The following is a 21,491-nucleotide window of genomic DNA, read 5'->3' as shown; positions in this document are numbered from 1 at the left end:
GGGGGGGGGGGGGGGGGGGGGGGGGGGGGGGGGGGGGGGGGGGGAGGTCCAAGAGGGAGGGGATGTGTGTATGCACAGAGCTGACTCACTTCACTGTGCAGCAGAAACTAACACAACATTGTAAAGCAATTAGACTCCAATTTTTAAAAAAAGATACTGTGAAACTCAGTCACACACATCAAAATATACAGCAAATATCAATCATACCTCAAAAAAAAATAAAGAAAGAAAAGAGGGAGGAAAGAATGAAAGGAAGGGAAGAAGGACGGCAAGAACTCAATTCCACAGCACCAATGAATAATACTCATTGCTTCCCTGAGTGTTAGTTAAGTACAAAGTACAAATACATCTTTATAGCTCCTTCAGCTGTGTCCAGACCGCTGCAATTTCCAGAGCTCTGGGAAGGAAACAGCCCAAGGGGAATCCTCGCTAACTTGCTTTCTCTCTCCCCCACAATTCTTCTTACATCATAGCCTTCTCATAACTAATAGAAAATAAGAATGCTGCTCTAGCACTACCAGATGTGCACTAAAACCGTTTATTTATTTATTTTTTAACTACAGAACTGAGATACATGGAAGGCAAAATGCACTGCACAGGTTATGGATAAGTATAGGCATTTACATGTATCTTACTTTTGAACAGGAAGTGTCATGAGGTCTCGATCCGAGAAGAGCCTCAGAAGGAAGTCGTGAACTTCTCCGACGGTTTCAGGGCCTCCCATGTTCAGCATTAATATTCCAGTTTTCGGCTTCCTACATAAATCAAAAGGCAACAATTGATTTGTAACACTTCTACGGTAGAATTTTGTTTCTGCTAGCAAACTCTCATCTAATCTGTTCAATGCAAAGATGAAAAGCTACAGATCTCTTCACTGCCATCACAGTGAACACATGAGGCCTCCAGCTCTGCACAGTCCAAGGTCCCAGCTCAGACTCTGACCTTCACCGTCTAGCTCCATGCCTGTCCCTGGACTTTCCCTGGGCTCCAAATATTCCTCTATTAAACTGTCAGCCCTGAACAAAGATCCCATTCTTTGGGGACTGAGGGTCAAGGTGTAAACCTAAAATTGTCCTGAGGCTGAAACACTTGTTCATATGACTGCCTCGTGCCTACACAGGTTACCTGATCTCTCCAAGCTTAAGTTTCCTCATCTGTAAAATAGAGAGTCCACCAATTACCTCAAAAAGTTATTTTGAGAATTAAGTGCATAATGTACTTATTCAGCATAAGCTGGCACGAACAGTAGGTTCTATTCTACACAGAGGAGCCGTGGGTTTCCCTATAATTTTAAACCTCCCCAGTAAACTATCAGCCCTTATTTACTCCCTTCTCTTTAGTTAATTATTAAATTATTAATGGCTTAAATTATTTCTTGCTACTCTGCTTCCTTCTCCAGAGCCTGCCTTTACTCCTGCTCAGTGTCCCCTGCTGTGATAAACTACGTTTCTCACTTTACACTCACCTCGCCATCCTTCATCTAAAACCCACTACTTAGGTAATTCCTGTAAAACACTGTTCTGAATTGTTCAAATTCGTCCCAGGCTAAAGAATCAACCACTGGATGAGCAAAAGGAAACAAAAAGAAAGTCATGCAGCTTCTGGGAAATTTTTTTTAAAAAGGACTATGCAAAAATGTAAACTTATAAAATCCAGAGCTGCTCTGAGGCCTGCACCGCCGAAGTGAGCCAGGCTACGACGAGTTCTCTATTCCTAAACCAGCCAGGGGGCAAGATGGAGCCAGAGCAGGACCAAGTGTCTCCCCTGAGCTTCGGGGAGCCACCAGAAGACCATGACTCTGGTCGGAGCCACAAGGTCAAAGCCTGAGATGGGAGCGTGGAGAACTGCAGGCCTGTCTTTCCTCCTGTGACAGAAGTGAAAGAGGCTGCCGGTGGGGAAAAGAAAGGACAAGGAGTGTTTCTTCCACTCATCCTTTTTTTTCTTTTTGTGCACTGTAAACATTTAGATATAATTCACATACCATAACACCTGCCATTTTAAACTGTACAATTTGGTGTTTTTTAATATATGCTCAAGGTTAGGCAACCATTACAGCTATCTAATTCCTAAACATTTTCCTCAGCCCCCAAAACCCCACTTATCCGTTACAGCCATTCCCCATTCTCCCTCTCCCTCACCCCTGGCAACCACTAATCTACTTTCTGGGCCTATGGATTTGCCTATTAACAGAAATAGAATCATAATATGTGGCCTTCTGTGTCTGGTTTCTTTCACTTAGCATAAAATTTGCAAGGTTCATCCATATTGTAGCATGAATCAGTACTTCCTTCCCTTTCATGGCTGAATAATACTCCAACGTATGGGTATCCTCTCCGTTCACTCTTGATAAAGCAGCCGAGGAATAAGCAGCCTGATGTTGATTTAAAACATCATTATTACAAATGCCGAGGGGTCTACGTTCTGAATCTCCTGCGCCAAGACCACCTCTAGCTAATGCAGTGACTACAGCAATCCTGCTGAGATGGGTCTCGTTTGGAAGATTGCTCTTAACGTGTTCTAAAGCTAATGATATCATGATGACATTTTAATTGTAATTTTTAAAAAAATGTTAATAATGTTTGGCAATAATTTTAGGCAACAGAGTGTGTCAAATTTATACAAGTAAAAACCATTTTCTTGATCAAACATAGTATAGGTGGATGAAGTAGAAATCTGAATTCTCAGCCTAAGTTTTCAAAATAAGAACCAATTTCTGGGGAAAGGGAAGTGCTGCATTACAATGAACTCGGGGATTTTCTAATTTAGACCCCATTATATAGATTAAGCAAGTTCACTTTTTTCACATCATTGTCTTAGGCCAGGGTTTCTTGACCTCAGCACTGCTGACATTGGGGGCTGGATAATCCTTTGTTGTGGGACTGTCTTGTGCTTTGTAGGAGGTCTAGTGGCAACCTTGCCTCTACTTACTAGATGGCAATAGCACACACCCTACCCCAGCTGTGACAACCAAAAATGTCTCCAGACATTGCCAAATATGTCCCAGGGACAAAAATGATCCCCCATCCCACCCTCTGCTCAGAACCACTGTGTTAGAGGAAAGGGGTTTAATCTCTTTTTACTAAACCAAGCAACCACATTGAAGTTGTTGTTCCATAACTTTTCTACCCCCTCGGGCCAGAAGTCCCATCAATGAATTAACAAACTGGTGTTTTGTTTTCTTGATACCTGAAAATTCCAGATTCATTATATTGTGAAATTGTAATATTACCTTAATCTTTCTACGTAGGCCACTGGTGTTCTGGGATTCTGTCTCTCACCCTCAAAAGCTGTGACTCACAATAAATTAAGTGCATTTTTCCATGAATTGCTACCAGTTAACAGATTACTGGTTAAGAAACCCCACGCTAAGAGACTTACCTAAGCCACAGAGGGCATCAATGTGCAAAAAGGATTTAGAACTGTTTTTCATCTATAACACCTGAGCTCAGAACAAGAGTGGCTTTAAATGGGATGTTACTCTACCCTGCAAACCCATGTTTTGCAAACCATGTTGATCTTATACATGAAAGAAACACACAATTTGAAAATACCTAAATACGCTTGCACTTAATTCAAAACTGTGTTGTGCATGACGAATGGCGCATTAGGAAGCCCTAGTCCAACATCCCTCTATTCCCGAATGTGAACTGCAAAGTTTTAGTCAAGGGTTGCTGTCTCTTCTCCCCTCCAGACACAGAACATCTGACACCAAAGTCTGAATGGTCAAGTTCCCCTTGTTTGAATGTAAAAGCGTGTACGGCAAACATATTGAAAGCTTCTCATTTGAAAAGGTTGCCACATTTTGCCATTTATATTCTTGCACTCTCAAAATATGAGGTTTTTCCTTTGAACTATTAATTGGACAAACCAAAACTTAAGCTCATCAATTAACAAAGGAACAGATTAATTCTATTCTACTATATATAGTCATCATCAAGATAAAAAACAAATCCCAGCTCTTCATTAAATCTCCAAGATGTAATTGGCCAGAGGATCTATGCTGCCTCTAGAACAGGGTTTGGCAAACTCCAGTCCATGGGTCAAATTTGCCCACACACCCCCTGCCTACTTTTGTAAATAAAGTTTTATTGGAACAGGGCTTCCCTGGTGGCTCAGTGGTTAAGAATCTGCCTGCCAATGCAGGGGACACGGGCTCGAGCCCTGGTCCAGGAAGATCCCACATGCCACGGGGCAATTAAGCCCGTGCTCCACAACTACTGAGCCTGTGCTCTAGAGCCCATGAGCCACAACTGGTGAAGCCTGTGCACCTAGAGCCCGTGCTCTGCAACAAGAGAAGCCACGGCAATGAGAAGCACACACATCGCAACGAAGAGTAGCCTCCGCTCGCTGCAACGAGAGAAAGCCCACACGCAGCAACAAAGACCCAACACAAACACAGCCAAAAATAAATAAATAAAATAAATAAATTTTTTTAAAAAACGTTTTATTGGAACAGAGTTCCAGTCATTTGTTTACGTATCACCTGTGGCTGCTCTCACATTATGATGGGGGAGGTGAATAGCAGCAAACAAGACCAAATGGCCCACGAAGCCTGAAAACATGTACCACTCAGCCCTTTGCGGACAAATTTGTAGTGTAGCATTGTCTAGAGTAGTCTGAGCACTAAGCAGCACGAGGCCTTCATCATATCTGGCATCAGAATGACTCACAAAGACACTCACCACTTCAGCATCTCTAATTTTTGTTTTTTGTTTTTTTTTTTTTTTGCGGTACGCGGGCCTCTCACTGTCGTGGCCTCTCCCGTTGCGGAGCACAGGCTCCGGACGCGCAGGCTCAGCGGCCATGGCTCATGGGCCCAGCCGCTCCGCGGCATGTGGGATCTTCCCGGACCGGGGCACGAACCCGCATCCCCTGCATCGGCAGGCGGACTCTCAACCACTGCGCCACCAGGGAAGTCCTTAAGGCAATTTATGTTGTTGACTTTTGCCACCAGGATAACATAGTAATGAAATAATTTTTCTCCCAGGGTTCCACATCCAATTAGTTCTTCAGTTTACACCAAATACTTACCCCAAACCCTAAATACTTAAAGCACTTTGTACTATGGCTGAGGTGAGAAAAGAGGGACCGTGGGGGGCAAGGAGGAGTGGCGTCCTGCTGGGCATGCCCCCAGGATGGAGACAGTGTCTGTGCTTCCTGTCTCCCTTCCCACGTGTGGTTTTTCAGGAGGCCGGAGAGTCGAAAGGAAATGAGTTGGGACCCCACCCTACTGCCCTATCCCCAGCAAACCTCAGTTCACTAAGTGCTCCATCATCATACCCAGGATCACACAATTAAAAGTAACAAACACAAAATATGACTATTTTCAAAGCTGTAAAGCTCTCGTGGAACATCTGGTCTACCAGAAAGGTCAAGGCGTTAATAGTTCAGAGCTACTTTCTCTCTGCCCAGTGTTAAAGTGCATTACTCCTATCTGTGTACTCATCTAAAAAGCGACCTTTGCAGCCTTCTGTTGCCTCTGTACCAGAGGAAGACTTGAAAACAGTTGTGGCCTCTGATATTGAAGAGGACACCCAGTAGCAACGCCATGCCTGCTGACGTCTACCCGCAAACAGCAGAGGTGAGGTAGGGAACGTACTTTGTTTCTTTAATAAACTGTAAATCACATTATGGCATTTACAATAATATTCACTGCCTTAACAGTTTACTACAGAAATTCTTGGTGGATTAGTTATTCCTTTTCCTGCACAGGAGATGTATTTCATAAGTATAATCATGTTAGGTTCATAAACATATTTCCAGCATACACATAATTTCTGTTATGGGACATATTCCAAAACTAAATTCCCACACGATTTGCAGATTGTTTGTACTCAACTCTGTGTCCTTTAACAAAAGCCCTGTGGGATTTTTATTTGTCAACCAGACCTCAATAAAGCTGGGGAAAAAAATTTTAACAGAAAATGTAAAAAAATCTATCAAAAACACTTTTAAAGCCTTAATTGGGGGTGCAATCTATAAGTTTAACAGCTATTGAAAGGAAGCCAAGAAAATAACATACCACTCCTTACATATTGAGTTTTCCCAACACCTCTTCTCCTAGGTAGCTGGTATCCACCGGTGTTTGCGTCAAGAAAGAGAAATCCTTATTAGTACCTAAAATTAGACTCATACCTGTTCCCCGGCTGAACTTGACATCTGGGGCTTCTGGCACGTTGGGCTGTTTCTGTGGCAGCTGCTGCACCCGACTGGCACCTCCGTGGCTGACAGGCCCTTGAGCCACCATATACCACTGTGACAAAATTAAAGTGGCAGCATGAAATCTAGCTGGAAAGTAATTGCTTTTGAAGAGGTCCTCAGAGCATAATTCCTGGATCTAAAATTTAATAGAGATGCTACAGCAGAGGTGATTTCCCCAGCATTTCACTGCAGGTGGGTGAAGGCTCTTAAGACCTCTCTGAGGGGGTGGGATGGCATCCCCTAGGATGGCTTACAGGACTTGCATGGAGCCTTTTTAGAAGCCACACACACCTCCTCTCACTGCCTTGGCCGCCGCTTTTGATATGATCCCTCATGAGATCACCGCATGTTATGACGGCAGCATACTGCTCATATGAAAGGTGAGGAGCCTGCAGAAAAGGTTAAGAAACACTGATTTAAGGAGTGGAAACTGGGCCAGTTTTCCACCACTTGCACAGATCTCATATCTGCCTCCTAGCCTTCTCCAATATAGTACCAGAACTAAGAACCCCAGAATTGCCCTTGGACTCTGACAAGGGCCGGGGGACGGAGGTGCTCTGCTTTCAAGGGCCGATTCTGGTCCACCTCCTTCTGCACCCTGCCCCATGGGTTATGCCATCTGCATGGCCAAGGATTCATGGACCCCCATAGTCCATGCCCCCTATTCCTGAGCAGGCTCCCAGGACCCAGGACCTCAGAATTCCCTGCCCCAAAAGCTCCACTTCCAGGGTCTGGCGCAGACCTCTTTCCTGCATCCATCCTCCTGATGGCAGATCGCACCATCAGTATAAGCAATTCTTGATCTGAAGGGTAGCCAACTGGTGGCTGTTCATAGGGTCAAGAATGGAGCTTGAACATACATACACACTGGAGTATGCACAAGACTCTTCACCATGCAGGGCAGGCCAGGAGTGGGAAGAGAAGCAGGGAAGTCTGCCCGCCCGAGGCAACTTTCTCAAGGCCGAGGCATTTCTGCAGGAACTGTGAAGAGTTCAAGAGTTCACCCTTCCAGGCCGTTAGCAAGGTCTACTTGTCAGCACGGCAGAACAGGACATAATTCACAGCCTGTTAGCTTGCTGTATACGGGTCTTGTCCTGGGCACCACAAAGTTAGTTGTGGGCCTGGAGAGCCTATCTGGATCGAGGAGTCCATGGGCCATACCCAGTTATAGCATGAAGGGTATTCATCCTTAAACAACACAGAGTGAAATTAAACTGAAACCACACAGTAGGTACTCAAGATGGCAAAATGCAGGACAGTAGTTACTACCGTGCCCTGCAGTATACACACAACCTCCCTTCCCCAGGCTCAAACCAGCAGGTCTGAAACCAGCCTGAGGTCAGCCTCCTTCTACCCTCCTCCTACTTACGAGTCAAAGGTGTTCTGGTGAGGAACCCGGGCTGTGGACCAACGGACCCGACTCTGAATCCAGTCCTGCCACTTACCAGTAATGTAACTGGGGCTGGGTTATAATCTTTCTGAGCCTTAGTTTCCCCAGCTGTAAAATGGTGAAACCCTGTTATCTGCATCCTTGTAGAGATTACAGCAGATAAGGCCAGTGAAGCACTCTTCACAGGGCCTGCCTCATATATTGGTACCAGTATTATTTCCCCTGGTAAGTGTCTAGAGCGTAGGGACTACACCTTCTCTGATTTTTTTTCTTTTTTTTTTTTTTTATCACCTAGCAGGTCTATAAAATATAGGAGAATGATATTTCCAGGCCACTTAGATTTCCAAGTATCCAGATTGTGCACATTCCCAACAGAGCCAATTACGTGAGCTTGAGCTGAATAATCCTTATTAACTCAAAGCAGAAGTGCAAAGATTGACATAAAGAACTTCAATTCCGCTCACATGAAGTCTCAAACCAACTCACATCTCCTTATTTCAGACAAGTTCAATTCTGAACTGCACGATGAGATTTAACCAGGTTCTCAATCAAGCTGCGATGTCTCCAATTCCTTATATAAATGAGGTTATATCAGATTCCATGGGGTATCAGAATAGAACTTTGGCATTACATAATTTGACTGCTGGTAATATAATAAGATTTCCTCCTGCAAACTTTAAAAGGGGGTGGGGTAGGGGTGGGGAATAAGGATGAGACTAGAGTCTCCAACCAGTACATTAGCATCGCTTAGTACAGTTTGGGAGCTGGTAGCTTTTCAAGCTGCCGAAAACTATTGCCGTGCCCTCTACTTACAAAATTCTCCTCTCTGAGGTTAAATAAATTCTCAAAGAAGGTGATGCTAATGATGGATCTTTTCTACTCAGGACGTAGGGTTAACACACCCACCTCTCAAGGACTTCTCTAAAACACTCCTCTCCCTTGATGATCTGAAGACTCCAGAAAAACAGAGTATCTCCTACCAAATGATTAGTACTAATCTAGCTAAAGGAGTTTAAAGTAATTATTCAAAGAACCAAAGGAGACTCCTGAATACACTCAGCTCACAGCTTAAGAGAAATTCAAAGGCACAGGCAGCATCGTGTGGTGTAAGTGTGTGTTCTGGAGCTAGAGAGATCTGAGCAGAAATTCCAGATAGGACCAAACAAGTTGTGTGACAGTAACTGGGCAACTCACTGAGCTACTCCAAGCCTCACTTTTCTCATCTGTAGAACAGTGATAAGGCCAAACTTGCAGGGCTGTTGTAAAGATGAGGAAAATTTTTAAAAATCTATGTCCAGCCCCAAGAACAGTGTCTGGCACAATGCATGAAGTAAGAACACTCAATAGTAAGGATCTGCCCACTTATGAACTAAGACCAGGTAATTCTAACCCTACTCTTGGCATGGACAACTGGTCTACCTTTGGAAGGCCTACAAACAATAAAAGCTATAAAACCAAGGGATATGCAGAAAAGATGATGTAAGAAAACAAAACTTCATTAATTCCTGGACACACCCAATAGGTGAATCATTCAAAAGTATACCTGTGACTTAAGAAGTTCACGGGTATCAAGTGATTCTCCAAAACAATTATTTAATATTTTGGATGCTTGGGGGTGGTACGTGGGAGGGTAGAAAACAAGATACACAAGTACCCAATGCAGCCCTTTTCTATCACACAGCAGATGAAAATTATTTCAAAAGGTCCTTATAAACATGAGTATCATTTTAAAAATTAACAGAAATAAGGTTCTGTATTGTAACTATTAATAAACACTTGGCGAGGGGAGGCTTTAAGAAAAAAATTGTTATTTTTCTAGTATGGAGCCAGAATGTTCTCATGTATTAATTTAAACATTGATATTCTTTTTTATTATTCTAGATTTGTTTTTTCCAATTACAAAAGGCATATAAGCCTAACGTAAAAAATCTGGAAAGAGGGGCTTCCCTGGTGGCGCAGTGGTTGAGAGTCCGCCTGCCGATGCAGGGGACACGGGTTCGTGCCCCGGTCCGGGAAGATCCCACATGCCGTGGAGCGGCTGGGCCCGTGAGCCATGGCTGCTGAGCCTGCGCGTCCGGAGCCTGAGCTCCGCAACGGGAGAGGCCACAACAGTGAGAGGCCCGCGTACCGCAAAAAAAAAATCTGGAAAGAAAACGTCACAAAGAAACAATAATTCTTTATTCTATTAACTTTCTAAAATATACATATATACCATATACATATATACTAGGGAGCTTCTTATTAATTCTGTACTATGTTAAAAACATAGAGTGTAAAACTTTGCTTTTCTACTTTGAGAATTCATTTTGAGAAATACTACTCAATTTTTTCTAACCCAGATGTTAATCCCTTCATATAAAACAAGATAATTAAAGTATTATAAGTACATCTAAAATCAGAGTCTGTAATTCAATTGAACTTCAAATCTACTTCTGCTGTGGTTTCTGAATCCTTCCACTTGGTTACTTATAACCTGGACAACAAAGCATTTAAAGTTTCTCATATTGTTCTATGACCTCAACTCTAGAGCCTGTCAGACTTTCTTTGCCACAGGAAGGGTCGGTGAAAGAAAAGACTAATTTGATACTTCTTTCAGCCCCGTTACTGGCACTGTGCTTCCTTTTCTTAAAAGATAATGTCTTTCATCTCCCACTGCCCTTAGTGACCTGATTGTCATTGGACACTGGGTCCTTATTATTTTTCCAACAAAGGCACCTGTAATAAGATACGGAGTTTCAGAGTGGACTCTCCACTCCTTCTCAGTAGGTGACAGATTGATGAATTAGGGAACTTCTTAGGAAAATAAGTCAGGTCTGTGTCCAGTCATCATTCAAATATACAAATTAACCATCTTAGTAGGTGGCAGCCTTTAACATACTAATAACTGAACATTTTGAGGTTATTTATGTATCTACTGTGTGCCAGGGACTGTGCTACAGGCTTTACCTGTATCCTGTTAATCTTCACGGCAAGCCTATGAGGTATTACCTTCTTTTATGTTTAGCAAAGTACAAGCTGGGGTGAATGCCTCACTCAGGGGGGTCACAGGAATGCTGCAGAGCTAGTGACCCAACCAGGTGTGTCTGAACCAGAGTCCCGTCCGCTCATCCTGTGGACACAACCTACATTCACGTCTGTATCAGAAACGTGTGAGGCTGTCCATGGGTCTTACTTCTTCTCCAAATATCTCTAGAAAATACTAGCCTGAGCTGCCCCGCGGTGGGTCCTGCTGCCAAGGACAAGTGAGCACCGGGTGATGCCATGGGCCAGGGCAGCAGTGGGCACAGTGTGACCTCCACCACCAGAGAGGGAACCCCAGGGTAGATGCCCATGGTGATAATGAGGATAATGATGCCAACGGTACTGTCTCTCTGTGGCAGGCCCTTAACACACTCTGCCTCCCGAAATCACAACAATCCTGCAACTATCATTATTCTTATTTTACAGATAAGAACTAAGGCTCTTAGAAATTCAGTCACTGCTCACGGCCACCCAGCGGACCGATGTGACTCCGGGACCCCTCCCCGCGGCCTCTCAGGGTCCTCGGGGGACCCACGTACCCCACTCTCGCCCCTCCCAGTGGAGCGCCCCTTTCCGGATCCTTTCTCCGCCCCTCGCCCCGTCGCGGGCAGCTTCCTGCGCAGCCCGCCGCCGCTCCTTGGAAGTTCCCAGGCCCGGGGACCCCGGCGCCAGCTGCCCGCTGTCCCCGCCTCGGCGGCGGCCGCGACAGCCCCACTTACGCCGATCGCGGAGCAGGACGCCCGCAGATCGCAGGGCCGCAGCCATGTTTGTGCTGACTAAAACCATTCCCGGGGCAGCCTCGGCCCGGGACCTGGGTTCCTCCCGCTGCAGCACACCCAGGCGCGGGCCACACCAACGACTAGCAGCGGACCTCAGCACCCACCACCCACGCCTCCTTATCAGGCGCGGCCACTCCCTGCGCCCGGGCTGTGCGCCCGCTCATTGGTGCCGGGAAGGGGCGGGGCTTCAGGGGCGGGGCCAGGTGGAGACACGCCCCTCCCCGGGAGCCCGCCCTGCAGCAGCGAGGTCCCCAGGGTAAGAAAGGGTCCCAGGCTGTGCAATTGGCACCTTCCACCCAAACCACCAAAAATCCGTGCGGGTCGCCCTGAACGAACGCCCTGGTTGCATGCGCCCACCTGACCAAGGCAGGAACTGCAGCCATGACAACGCAAAGAACTTTCTTCACATTTCCACTACTATCACTTACATATGACAATGCTTTTGCCTCAATTCTCCAGTTTTGTGGCCTAGTTACAGCACAACTGTACCAACCCTGTTTTATTTTGCTTTGTTTTCAGAATGAGAAAAGGAATTATTTTATATCAGACACTCATGACATACTTGTTAAGTTCCTCTGTAGTATCTTTATGCAGCAGAGTTTCACAGGTGGGACCAGAAAACAAACATTAGGCTGCTAACGTGATAGCATTAGGAAAAGTGAAGGCCAGTCCGGCAGACACATTTTTTGGTGGGCTGGTACGGTGAGGTCTGTCAGTATCATGTCTGTGCACCTTCGCAGGGTGACTGCCTGGCCCCAATCCCGCGCACAGAACAGGTGCCCCGCCCATTTCTAGCCCTTGCTACATTCCCACACCTCTGCCCGCCCATCTGGCCCTAATGCTCAGTGCGTCTCGAAGTACAAGACCAACCTTTGGAATAGAAAGGTGTCAGGCACCATTCTTTCATTCACTGAACAAGTATTGAGCACCTACTGTGTGCACTGGGGAAACAGCAGTGAACAGAGCAGACAAGGGACTTACATAGGGATTAGGGGAGAGACAGAAAATAATCACAATATGTAGTATTTAGGGTGATGATGAGCGTTAGAAAGAATGAAGCTATGTAAGGGAGATGAGGGAGGGGAGGCTAGTGCAATTTGAAATAGATGGGTCAGAGAAAACCTCACTGACATTTGGGCAAAGACCTGAGGAAGTAAGGGGGCAAGCCACGTGGAACATTCCAGGAAAATGGAGTCTAGATTGAGTGCAAAACCAGTTTTCTGTAGCTAAAATGTATGCTCTTGATTGAATTCGTTTATTTATTATTAAAGTGGGTCCTCTTTCTGGTTTTCAGCTTGGTGTAAAATGTCAGCTTAAGTGGATTGCCTTTCATATTATCTACACGATCTTCAAATCAGGCAAGAGGTGTCCCCTGAGAAACAGACAGTAAAACTTGCTCCTCGTATCAACTGCTTTCCTATACATTTTGCTAGCTCTCCATTCTCAGAATGAAAATTACATTAGTTTAATTTGCCCTTTGAAGAGGTGATCTTTATAGATAATATACTCCTCTACCTAAAGCCTAAACCCATTGCTTTTAAATCAACTACACAAAACGTCTTTACAGTTTGAAATGCTGTGCTGGAAAAAGTGTCGACAAGGCCAGAGAAGTAGAAAAGGCCCGGGGTTTTTAATGACTGAGCTATGTGGGCTCTTCTCGGCTCAGGAGGCTCAGGATAAGTCACCCTTCCATCCCGGGTGCTGTATCGCTCCTGCTAAGTGGAGATAGCAGGGGTCTTCCGGTCTCTGCCAGGGAAATGGTGATGATTAGTGACAAGGCATAAAGGTGCCAAATCTCATGTAATCAACATTGGGGCACGTTAAATTTGTATCTGGCCAGAAAAAAAAAGGAACTAACAAACCATGTTTTATTAAATATATCAACATAATAAAAATTAAAAAATAAAATAATAAATATAAAAAATAAAAATAAAAAATATAAAAAATAAATATAAAAAATAATAAAAATAAAAAATATAATAACATTTTAAAAAATGAATAAAATTATTCATTTTGAAAAGTGAATAACATTTTAAAAAATGAATCATTCATTTTAAAAAATGAATCAGCAAATTTCATTCATTTTCCTTTTACTGACTCTCAAAAAACTCATTCAAAATTATACTCATGTATAAAACCTCCCCGACACACATATTAAGACTCATAGGTTACAAATGGAAACAGAACTTCATTATTTTTCCCCAAAGAGCTCTTCATGACATCTGTTATTTCTAATCTATGGCTTATTTCTTACAAAAAGCATCAAATACAACAGCTTTTCAGTGAGTAAATTTTTATGTTCTTTTGAAGTGAAAACAGATAAAATATGCTTTATATGGGTCCTTTTCAAAACCGATAGGAAAACACAGCCCTTAAATCAGAAGATGTGAACAACCACTTCCCTTAACAAACAGAAAGCACATTCTCTGGGCCACCTCAGATAAGCAGCACTCCCACCACCCGGGAGAGGGTTTGCCTGAGCTCTGGTGACTTAATTAGTGAAGAAAGCATTCTCTTCTCACAGACAGCACTCAGAATTCAGCCCGTGATCCTAAATAAAATGAATTTGTTGGTTTCAGCTCAATGCTTCAGGAAAGGGGTGGGGCGAGATCCCCAATTCATTATTTGCCATGATTGGCACCTCTGAGCTACACAAACTAAATTGAGATTACTCAATTCTGTCTCCGTAATCAGAACAACAGGGCGAGGTTGGGGGCATTCAGGGCAAGAGACACAGTGGCTGCGTGAAGCAGACAAATGGTGAGCTCTGATGATTACTCACAGAAAACTGACCGATTGTCCCCACAGTTGTTTTAAGCAAAGAGGCCACCAAATGCAGGCCAATGCGATGTGCATTTTGACTGCCACTCTTAACCACGCAGAGCCTTAAGCCCACTAGTGATTATGGGTTTATTAGTTCATCTGCACATATTTTCTGAGAGTCTACTATGAGCAAAGTGTTATATCGGATACTGGGAAGGATAAAAAAATAAACTGTGCTCTCAAGTAGCTCATTCATTTATGAAACAAGTATGTATGGAGGGCGTGCCTAGGTCAGGCACGTGGTGGGCACTGAGCATTACAGCAATGAATTGGACTATCTCTACTTTCATGCAACTTACATTCTAGAAGGCAAGGCAGACAATAAACAAAAGATCCATACCATAAGGTTAGCTATGACTAGGAACCATGAAGAAAAATAATAAATGAGGCAAAGGAATGGAGAGAGGCAGGAAATGTTAGTTTCGGGGGTGCAGTGAGACAGGGCCTCTCTGCAAAGGTGCCAGTTGAACAGGGGCCTGTGGGGAGTGAGGGAGGTTCTCCGTGGAAGGGCTTTGCAAGCAGAGGGATCAGAAAGTGCTGGAACACATTTGAGGCTCGTATTAGTTTTGGGGCTGCTGGAACAAAATACCACAAACCAGGCTGCTTAAAACAACAGAAATGGGGGCTTTCCTGGTGGCGCAGTGGTTGAGAGTCCGCCTGCCGATGCAGGGGACATGGGCTCGTGACCCGGTCCGGGAAGATCCCACATGCCACGGAGCGACTGGGCCCGTGAGCCATGGCCGCTGAGCCTGTGCGTCCGGAGACTGTGCTCCGCAACGGGAGAGGCCACAACAGTGAGAGGCCCGCGTACTGAAAAAAAAAAGAAATGTATTGTCTTCCAGTTCTGAGGCTGGAAGTCCAAGTCAGTGTCAACAGGGCCATGCTCCCTCAGCAGTCTGTCGGGGAGAATCCTTTCCTGCCTCTTCCTAGCTTCTGGCAGTGGCCAGCAAGCCTTGGCTCTCCTTGCCTTGTAGCATCACTCTGATCTCTGCCTCTGTGGTCATGTAGCCTTCTCCCTGTGTGTCTCTTTTCCCATAGCCATCTTTCCTTCTGGAAGGACACCAGTCATATTGGATTAAGAGCTCACCCTATTGACCTCATCAGAACTTGGTTACATCTGCAAAGACCCTACTGGTAAATAAGATAACGTTTCCAAGTACCAGAGGGGAGGATTTCAACATATCGGGTTTTTTTTTGAGGGAGAGGGACACAGTTCACCCCATAACAAGGCCTTGAGGGACAGTAAAGAGACTGCGTGTCTTGAGCAGAGTGTGTGGGGTGGAGGGGAAGGAGTTTCGGCCTATTAGGTGATGAAAGACTTCATCTTATCAAGTGATCTCCCTCTAACAGAATGATCCATGCTTACGGTTCAAAAGGTTCACTTTGCCTGCGGTGTAGAGAGAAAACTGGAGCTCTTGCGCCAGTATTAAGACACGTACCACATGACTAAATAATTTCATTTTCTCCTAAGGGTTCTAATTCTTTTTGAGACCATATTGGGCAAGAGAGTTTTTCTCCAGAGAGGTCTCTGCCCCCGGGGTGGCGGGAGGGTCCCTCCAGAGCATTTCTGGTCTGCCTCTGCCAGGATTGCAGGCTCCCACCAGGCTTAGATGGGGTTTATGTACATTTCTTGGCTTGGTAGTGCTGCCCCTTGCAGATACATTCAAACCAGGAAAGTTGACTTTTTCCAGCAAGCTTTCATTCCCTGTCCAGAGCCCTGGGCAGGTGGCAGTCTTCCATGTCCTTCTCTGGCTACAGGGCCAGTTTTCTAGATTTCACAGAAGGGCCAGCCCCCCAAGTCCCTGTTTCATGCAGAGAGGGGTCTAGCCCTTGGTCCACTTTCCTGTCTGGGTGTAGGGTGGGCACTGTAGGAGCTGCGTACATGATGTGCTCACTTTGTAAAAATTCGTAGTGTTGCACACTTATGGTGTGTGCCCTTTTTTGTACGAATAGTATACTTTAGTATAACTTTTTTTTTTTTTTTTGCAGTACGCGGGCCTCTCACTGCTGTGGCCTCTCCCGTTGCGGAGCACAGGCTCCAGACGCGCAGGCTCAGCGGCCATGGCTCACGGGCTCAGCCGCTCCGCGGCATGTGGGATCTTCCCGGATCGGGGCACGAACCCGTGTCCCCTGCATCGGCAGGCGGACTCTCAACCACTGTGCCACCAGGGAAGCCCTAGTATAACTTTTAAAAATATCCCTGAGTGCCTTTATCTGGGTTCAATTCTCCCTCTAACTCCCATACCCAACCTAACAGCTCTGGTTTAGAGACCCTCTCTACTCCCTCCTCTCCAATTCTGATGCCTAGAGGTGTTCCTTTCACTTAGCTAAGAGGAGGGTCTGTGTGGAATTATTGTCTTTATCCGGTAGAGTTACCTGTTTATAGTGGGAGAGGAAGAGGTGAGCAGAAGTTTCCCTGATAAAAATGAGTGGTGGTTTCAGGCTGAAAGGATGCAGGGATGCTTTTTCATCAGGGTGGTATAGAATTTACAAGAAAAGTAGGCTTGTTGTATACTGAATGTGAGGGGCACTCTGAAGGCAGAAGAGCACACGATTACCAAGAGCAAGACGTTCACTTGGCCACCGCACAGCATCTGGAAAGGATTCAGAGATAAGCGTGGTGAGAGAAGGCTGAGGACGGAGCCTGAATGTGCTGAGAAATTGGACCTTTGCTGGTAGGTGAACGGGAGTCATGCATGGTCATGACAGTCATGGAGAAGAGTAGCCTGTGCTCTGAGGAAAAGGATTGAGCAAGCAGGGTCCAGGCTATAAGAGAGGAGAGACAGGGAGAACAAATAGAAGACAGTGGCCACCGTTCACAAAAGAGGTGTTGAGGGGCGTGGCCATGGAAAGCGAAGACAGAAATAGGCAAGTAATGGCACACTGGAGATTAGAGGGAGGGCAGAATCGGGTAATTCAAGGTCTTCAGCAGTAGTGAGACCAAAAAAGAGAAACACATTAGTCAGCAGGACAGCTGGTTTGAGGCAAAGATGAATGCACTTTTTTATATTTGTTGTTTTCATATTGTCTTTGTTTTTGCCTGAGTATGTTTTACATTGCAAGAAGGACAAACAGGTACAGCCATCCAACAGAAAGTTGTAGTGGTCATCTACATAGAAATAAGGATTGAAACCGACCATTCATTCAACCATTCATTTTTTAAAAATAAATTTATTTATTTGTTTATTTATTTATTTTTGGCTGCGTTGGGTCTTCGTTGCTGCGCACAGGCTTTCTCTAGTTGCAGCAAGCGGGGGCTACTCTTCGTTGTGGTGTGCGGGCTTCTCATTGCAGTGGCTTCTCTTGTTGCAGAGCATGGGCTCTAGGCACATGGGCTTCAGTAGTTGTGGCTCGTGGGCTCAGTAGTTGTGGCTTGTGGGCTCTAGAGTGCAGGCTCAGTAGTTGTGGTGCACAGGCTCAGTTGCTCCACAGCATGTGGGATCTTCCAGGACCAGGGCTCAAACCCGTGTCCCCTGCATTGGCAGGCCGATTCTTAACCACTACACCACGAGGGAAGCCCTAATCATTAATTCGTTTTACAAAACAATTTACAGAGAATTCATCACTCTCCTTGCTAATTTGTCCTTCCTAATAGCTAACAATAATTGAACATTTACTCTCTTTCACCTATGTCCACTCCCTTTTGATTTATCTTCAAATACAGAGGGAAGACCTCTGGGTAAAAATGGGGGCTTGAACACATGGATGTAATTTCACTCCGACCCCCAAACCCCACTAAAATGTCAAGAGAGGTTTTGTTGTTGTTGACAGTGATGGTGTGTTTTGTTTGTTTTCAAGCACAAACCTAAAATGATGGGGAAAAAAGAAAAAGGAATGATGGCAACAAATTTGGGGAGCTGGAAGGCAGATGGATAAATGGTTCATGATTTAGCAAACTCAAAAAACCCTGAATCTTAAAATGGCCATCCTAAGAACCATCCGGATTTACATGACAGAATCCCTAGGAGGTTCCAGGCTGGCAGCAGCAGGTAGCCCTGGAAGTGGGGATGAAAGGGAGAGATGCTACATTGAGATAGATTTGGGGAACTAGACTTACCGAAGTTGTGGACACATAGCCCTCTTCACCCCTTTCCCCCCACAGGAGGTGGGAAGAGTCTGGAATCCAACCAGCCCAAGAGGAAAGATCTAAGGATGTTGACATCTGGAAACCAACCGGCCCAAGAGGAAAGATCTAAGGATGATGACATCAGGGACTCCCATACTCAACATACTCAACAGTTCAGGCAGCTCACCCTACAGGAGGGCTCACATCTCCTCCCACACACTTCAAAAGCATTTTATCTGCTATTTGGAATTCTCAGCAGAAAACCAAGTATCACCTCACATCTGAAAAAAGCCTCTAAGAAGAAAGACAGAGACCCAAGCAAACAGAAGAAAACATACAGGAAGAAGAAAGCTTGAGTAAAAGACCATAAAGATGGAAATTTCTGAGGTCAGAATAAAAAATTTTTCAAATTTTACTATGCTAACAGAGATGAAAAATTCAACAGAAGGACTGGGGAAAAGTTGAGGAAAGCTCTCAGAAACTAGCAAGCAAAAAAAAAAAAAGATAAAAGGAGGTCTACTATCTGAATAATAGCAGTTGTAGAAAGAAAGAAAAACAAACAAAAGAGGGGACACTTAAAAAAAACAGTTTAAGAAAGTTTTCACAACTGAAGGCCCTGACTTTCTGAATTTAAAGAGCCTACCAACTGCCCAACAGAATGGATGAACAGTCCCAAGGAATATCATATTTCAGAACATGGGGACAAGCTTCTAGAATAGACAGGTCATATGTAAAGGACCATGTATGAGAATGTTTGGGAATTCTCCATAGCAACATTGGAAGCTAGAATGGTAACATTGGAAGCCAGGGTTTCAAAATTCTGAGGGAAAAATGCTTTTTAACCCACAATTTTATATAGAGACTATGGTTTAAATGTGAAGATAGATTAAAAACATTTTTTAGATAGGCAAGTTCTCAGTGAATTGACATTCCATGCACCCTTTCTCAGGAAATTACTGGAGGATGTGCTCTACCAAAAAGAGGAAGTAAACCAAGAAACAGGGAAACATGGGATACAGGAAACAGGCTGTCCATAGAGGAGAAAGGTGAAGGGGATACCTGGGATGACAGTGAAAGAAGATCCCAGGACGACAGCTATGTTTCAAGATTGGAGTGTGGCTGGTTCACACTACAGCAGACAAGCTCTCAGAGAAGCTTCTATGGGAAGATATAACTGATGAGCACCTGATGTGTCTGAGCATCTTTGGAAAGTGAATTAATGATAAAGAAAAAAATGAGATGACTGTTAATTATGGGCAAAATGAAAAGTTGGCCAGAAAAGGAAAAGCAGTCATAGTATACAACATGGTCAACCAAAGTAATGATTTAACTAAGCTGGAAAGAGGGGGAGAAGAGAAGCATGCACATGAATGGTGGGATAGGGAGAGGAAGAAGCGCAATCTTCTTTAGAAGAGCAGTAGAGAGCGTCTAAAACCTTAAAATCGATAAAGTAATAGAAGCATGTTTTTCTTCCTGACATGGAAGTAAATGCCTAAAGAATAAGTTAAAATTTTGAGCACCACTATTTCTGCGAGCCAGGGTGCTACAACTGCGTTAAATTTTGACGCCAGAAACCAGCATCTTTGAACTGCAGGGTACACCAATGTTTTTTCAAAGACAATATTCTTCATCTTATCATCAAGTTAGTAGTAATCTATGAGGTAGAAGGAAACTTGTCAGCATAAGAGACTGAATCATTTAATTGACCAGCAATTAGCAAATACTATGAATGACAGTATTTGTACATCATAATATCTTTTTTCCTTAGAAGGACTGAATGAAATAACAGGATTCTAAGCTTAAAGGAATTCAAGCTTTGGAGTTTCAAACTTCATTCTGTCACTTTTAACAGTGCATCTTCAGGCACTTTTTTAACTTTTCTCAACCATTACCTCAGGGGTAATAGGGCTATTATCCATATATAGGGATTATAGGGCTATAACTTATATATTGTATAAATTTATAATTTATATAATTATCACAAGAGGTTATTGTGGGGATTAAAGCATGTGACAGTACATGGCTGACACAAACCAGTACTCCATTATTGGCAGCTACCATCATTTTGAGAATTTCCCAGTATGACTTGAAAGCTAACGAGTGCACAGGTGTAGCGTTTTTGTGGCCACTGGCAATATTGGACAGTCTCAACCTTGCCCCAATGTTCCCATTTTAACTAGAGATTGGGAACAATTTCAAAAGAGATTAATGTGAGATGAATGAGGACCTACAGTCATGATGATGAGAGGCTTAAGGCTGGCTTAGAAGAGGGAGGTAGCTACTCAGTGACAGTCACACTAAGTCTGCCACAGCCTCAGCTGGGCGGGCTTTTAAAAAGCATCCTGGGGGCTTCCCTGGTGGCGCAGTGGTTGAGAGTCCGCCTACCGATGCAGGGGACACGGGTTTGTGCCCCGGTCCGGGAGGATCCTACGTGCCGCGGAGCGGCTGGGCCCGTGAGCCATGGCCGCTGAGCCTGCGCGTCCGGAGCCTGTGCTCCGCAACAGGAGAGGCCACAACAGTGAGAGGCCCGTGAACCGCAAAAAAAAAAAAAAAAAAAAAAAAAGCATCCTGGGCCCAGCCCTGAAATCCGGATTCTGTTGGTCTGGGATGAGGCCCAGGTGACCCCAATGCGTAGGAAGGTTGCTTATGACAGAATCTCATTGCTCTATACACTAAACAAGAAATTTTTAGGAAATGCTAGAGGCAGCCATGTGTGGGGAGCTGGGTGGGTGGAAATGGCTGTAGGACATTGACAAAGTCGGTATTGAAGTCATTTGAATTGCTACAGTATTAGCCTCCCATCTGTCTCCAAAGCAGGTCAGCTACACAAGTACCAAAGGCGAAGGGGGCTGCTGGCGTGAGGATCACGTATTAGGAAGAAGTTTCAGGCAGGAAAGGGCCGTGAGATGAGTCCCACGAGAGCAGGAACTCAGAACCGGGTGTCTGTGAGGCGGACACTTGGCAGGGATATGGGATGCGCTTGTGACGCTTGGAGTACAGGGACAACCAGAGAAAAGGGAATGTGAGTCCACGTGCGTGAGGTGCGCTGCTCGGGTTCTTGGTTTGACGTCACCACTATCTTGACTCCGTTATCCCCACCTAACCCCACAGCTCTCCCTCAGTATTTAAAACTTTTAGCCCATTTATACAATTAAAATCTAATCTAATTGAGCCTAACCTTGTCACCTAAATTCTGATCAAATGAACTGCC

The 21,491-nt window shown here is 44.7% G+C and overlaps 1 protein-coding gene across 3 annotated transcripts in view; it reads right to left on the bottom strand.

Moving 5' to 3' along the window:
- Positions 1 to 11,475, bottom strand: part of FECH (ferrochelatase) — a 35,336-nt gene extending 23,861 nt beyond the window's left edge. For 2 of the 3 annotated variants that reach the window (XM_029232864.1, XM_029232865.1), the window contains exons 1-3: positions 11,332 to 11,475; positions 6,136 to 6,253; positions 636 to 755 (exon numbers count right to left, since the gene is read on the bottom strand). In XM_029232864.1, coding sequence (XP_029088697.1) covers positions 636 to 755; positions 6,136 to 6,253; positions 11,332 to 11,398 — 305 coding nt within the window. In that variant the 5' untranslated portion in view covers positions 11,399 to 11,475. Of the gene's footprint in view, positions 1 to 635; positions 756 to 6,135; positions 6,254 to 6,492; positions 6,591 to 11,331 lie in introns of all 3 variants that reach the window. The other variant, XM_029232866.1, reaches the window with a different exon arrangement.
- Positions 11,476 to 21,491: the final 10,016 nt, after the last annotated feature.

The sequence above is a fragment of the Monodon monoceros genome, unplaced genomic scaffold, assembly GCF_005190385.1.
Source record: "Monodon monoceros isolate NGI ecotype Baffin Bay Population unplaced genomic scaffold, NGI_Narwhal_1 Super_Scaffold_1, whole genome shotgun sequence".
NCBI classification, from domain to species: Eukaryota; Metazoa; Chordata; class Mammalia; order Artiodactyla; family Monodontidae; genus Monodon; species Monodon monoceros.
Note: the sequence above shows the minus strand (reverse complement) of the source record. Positions and strands in the feature narration are given on the sequence as shown.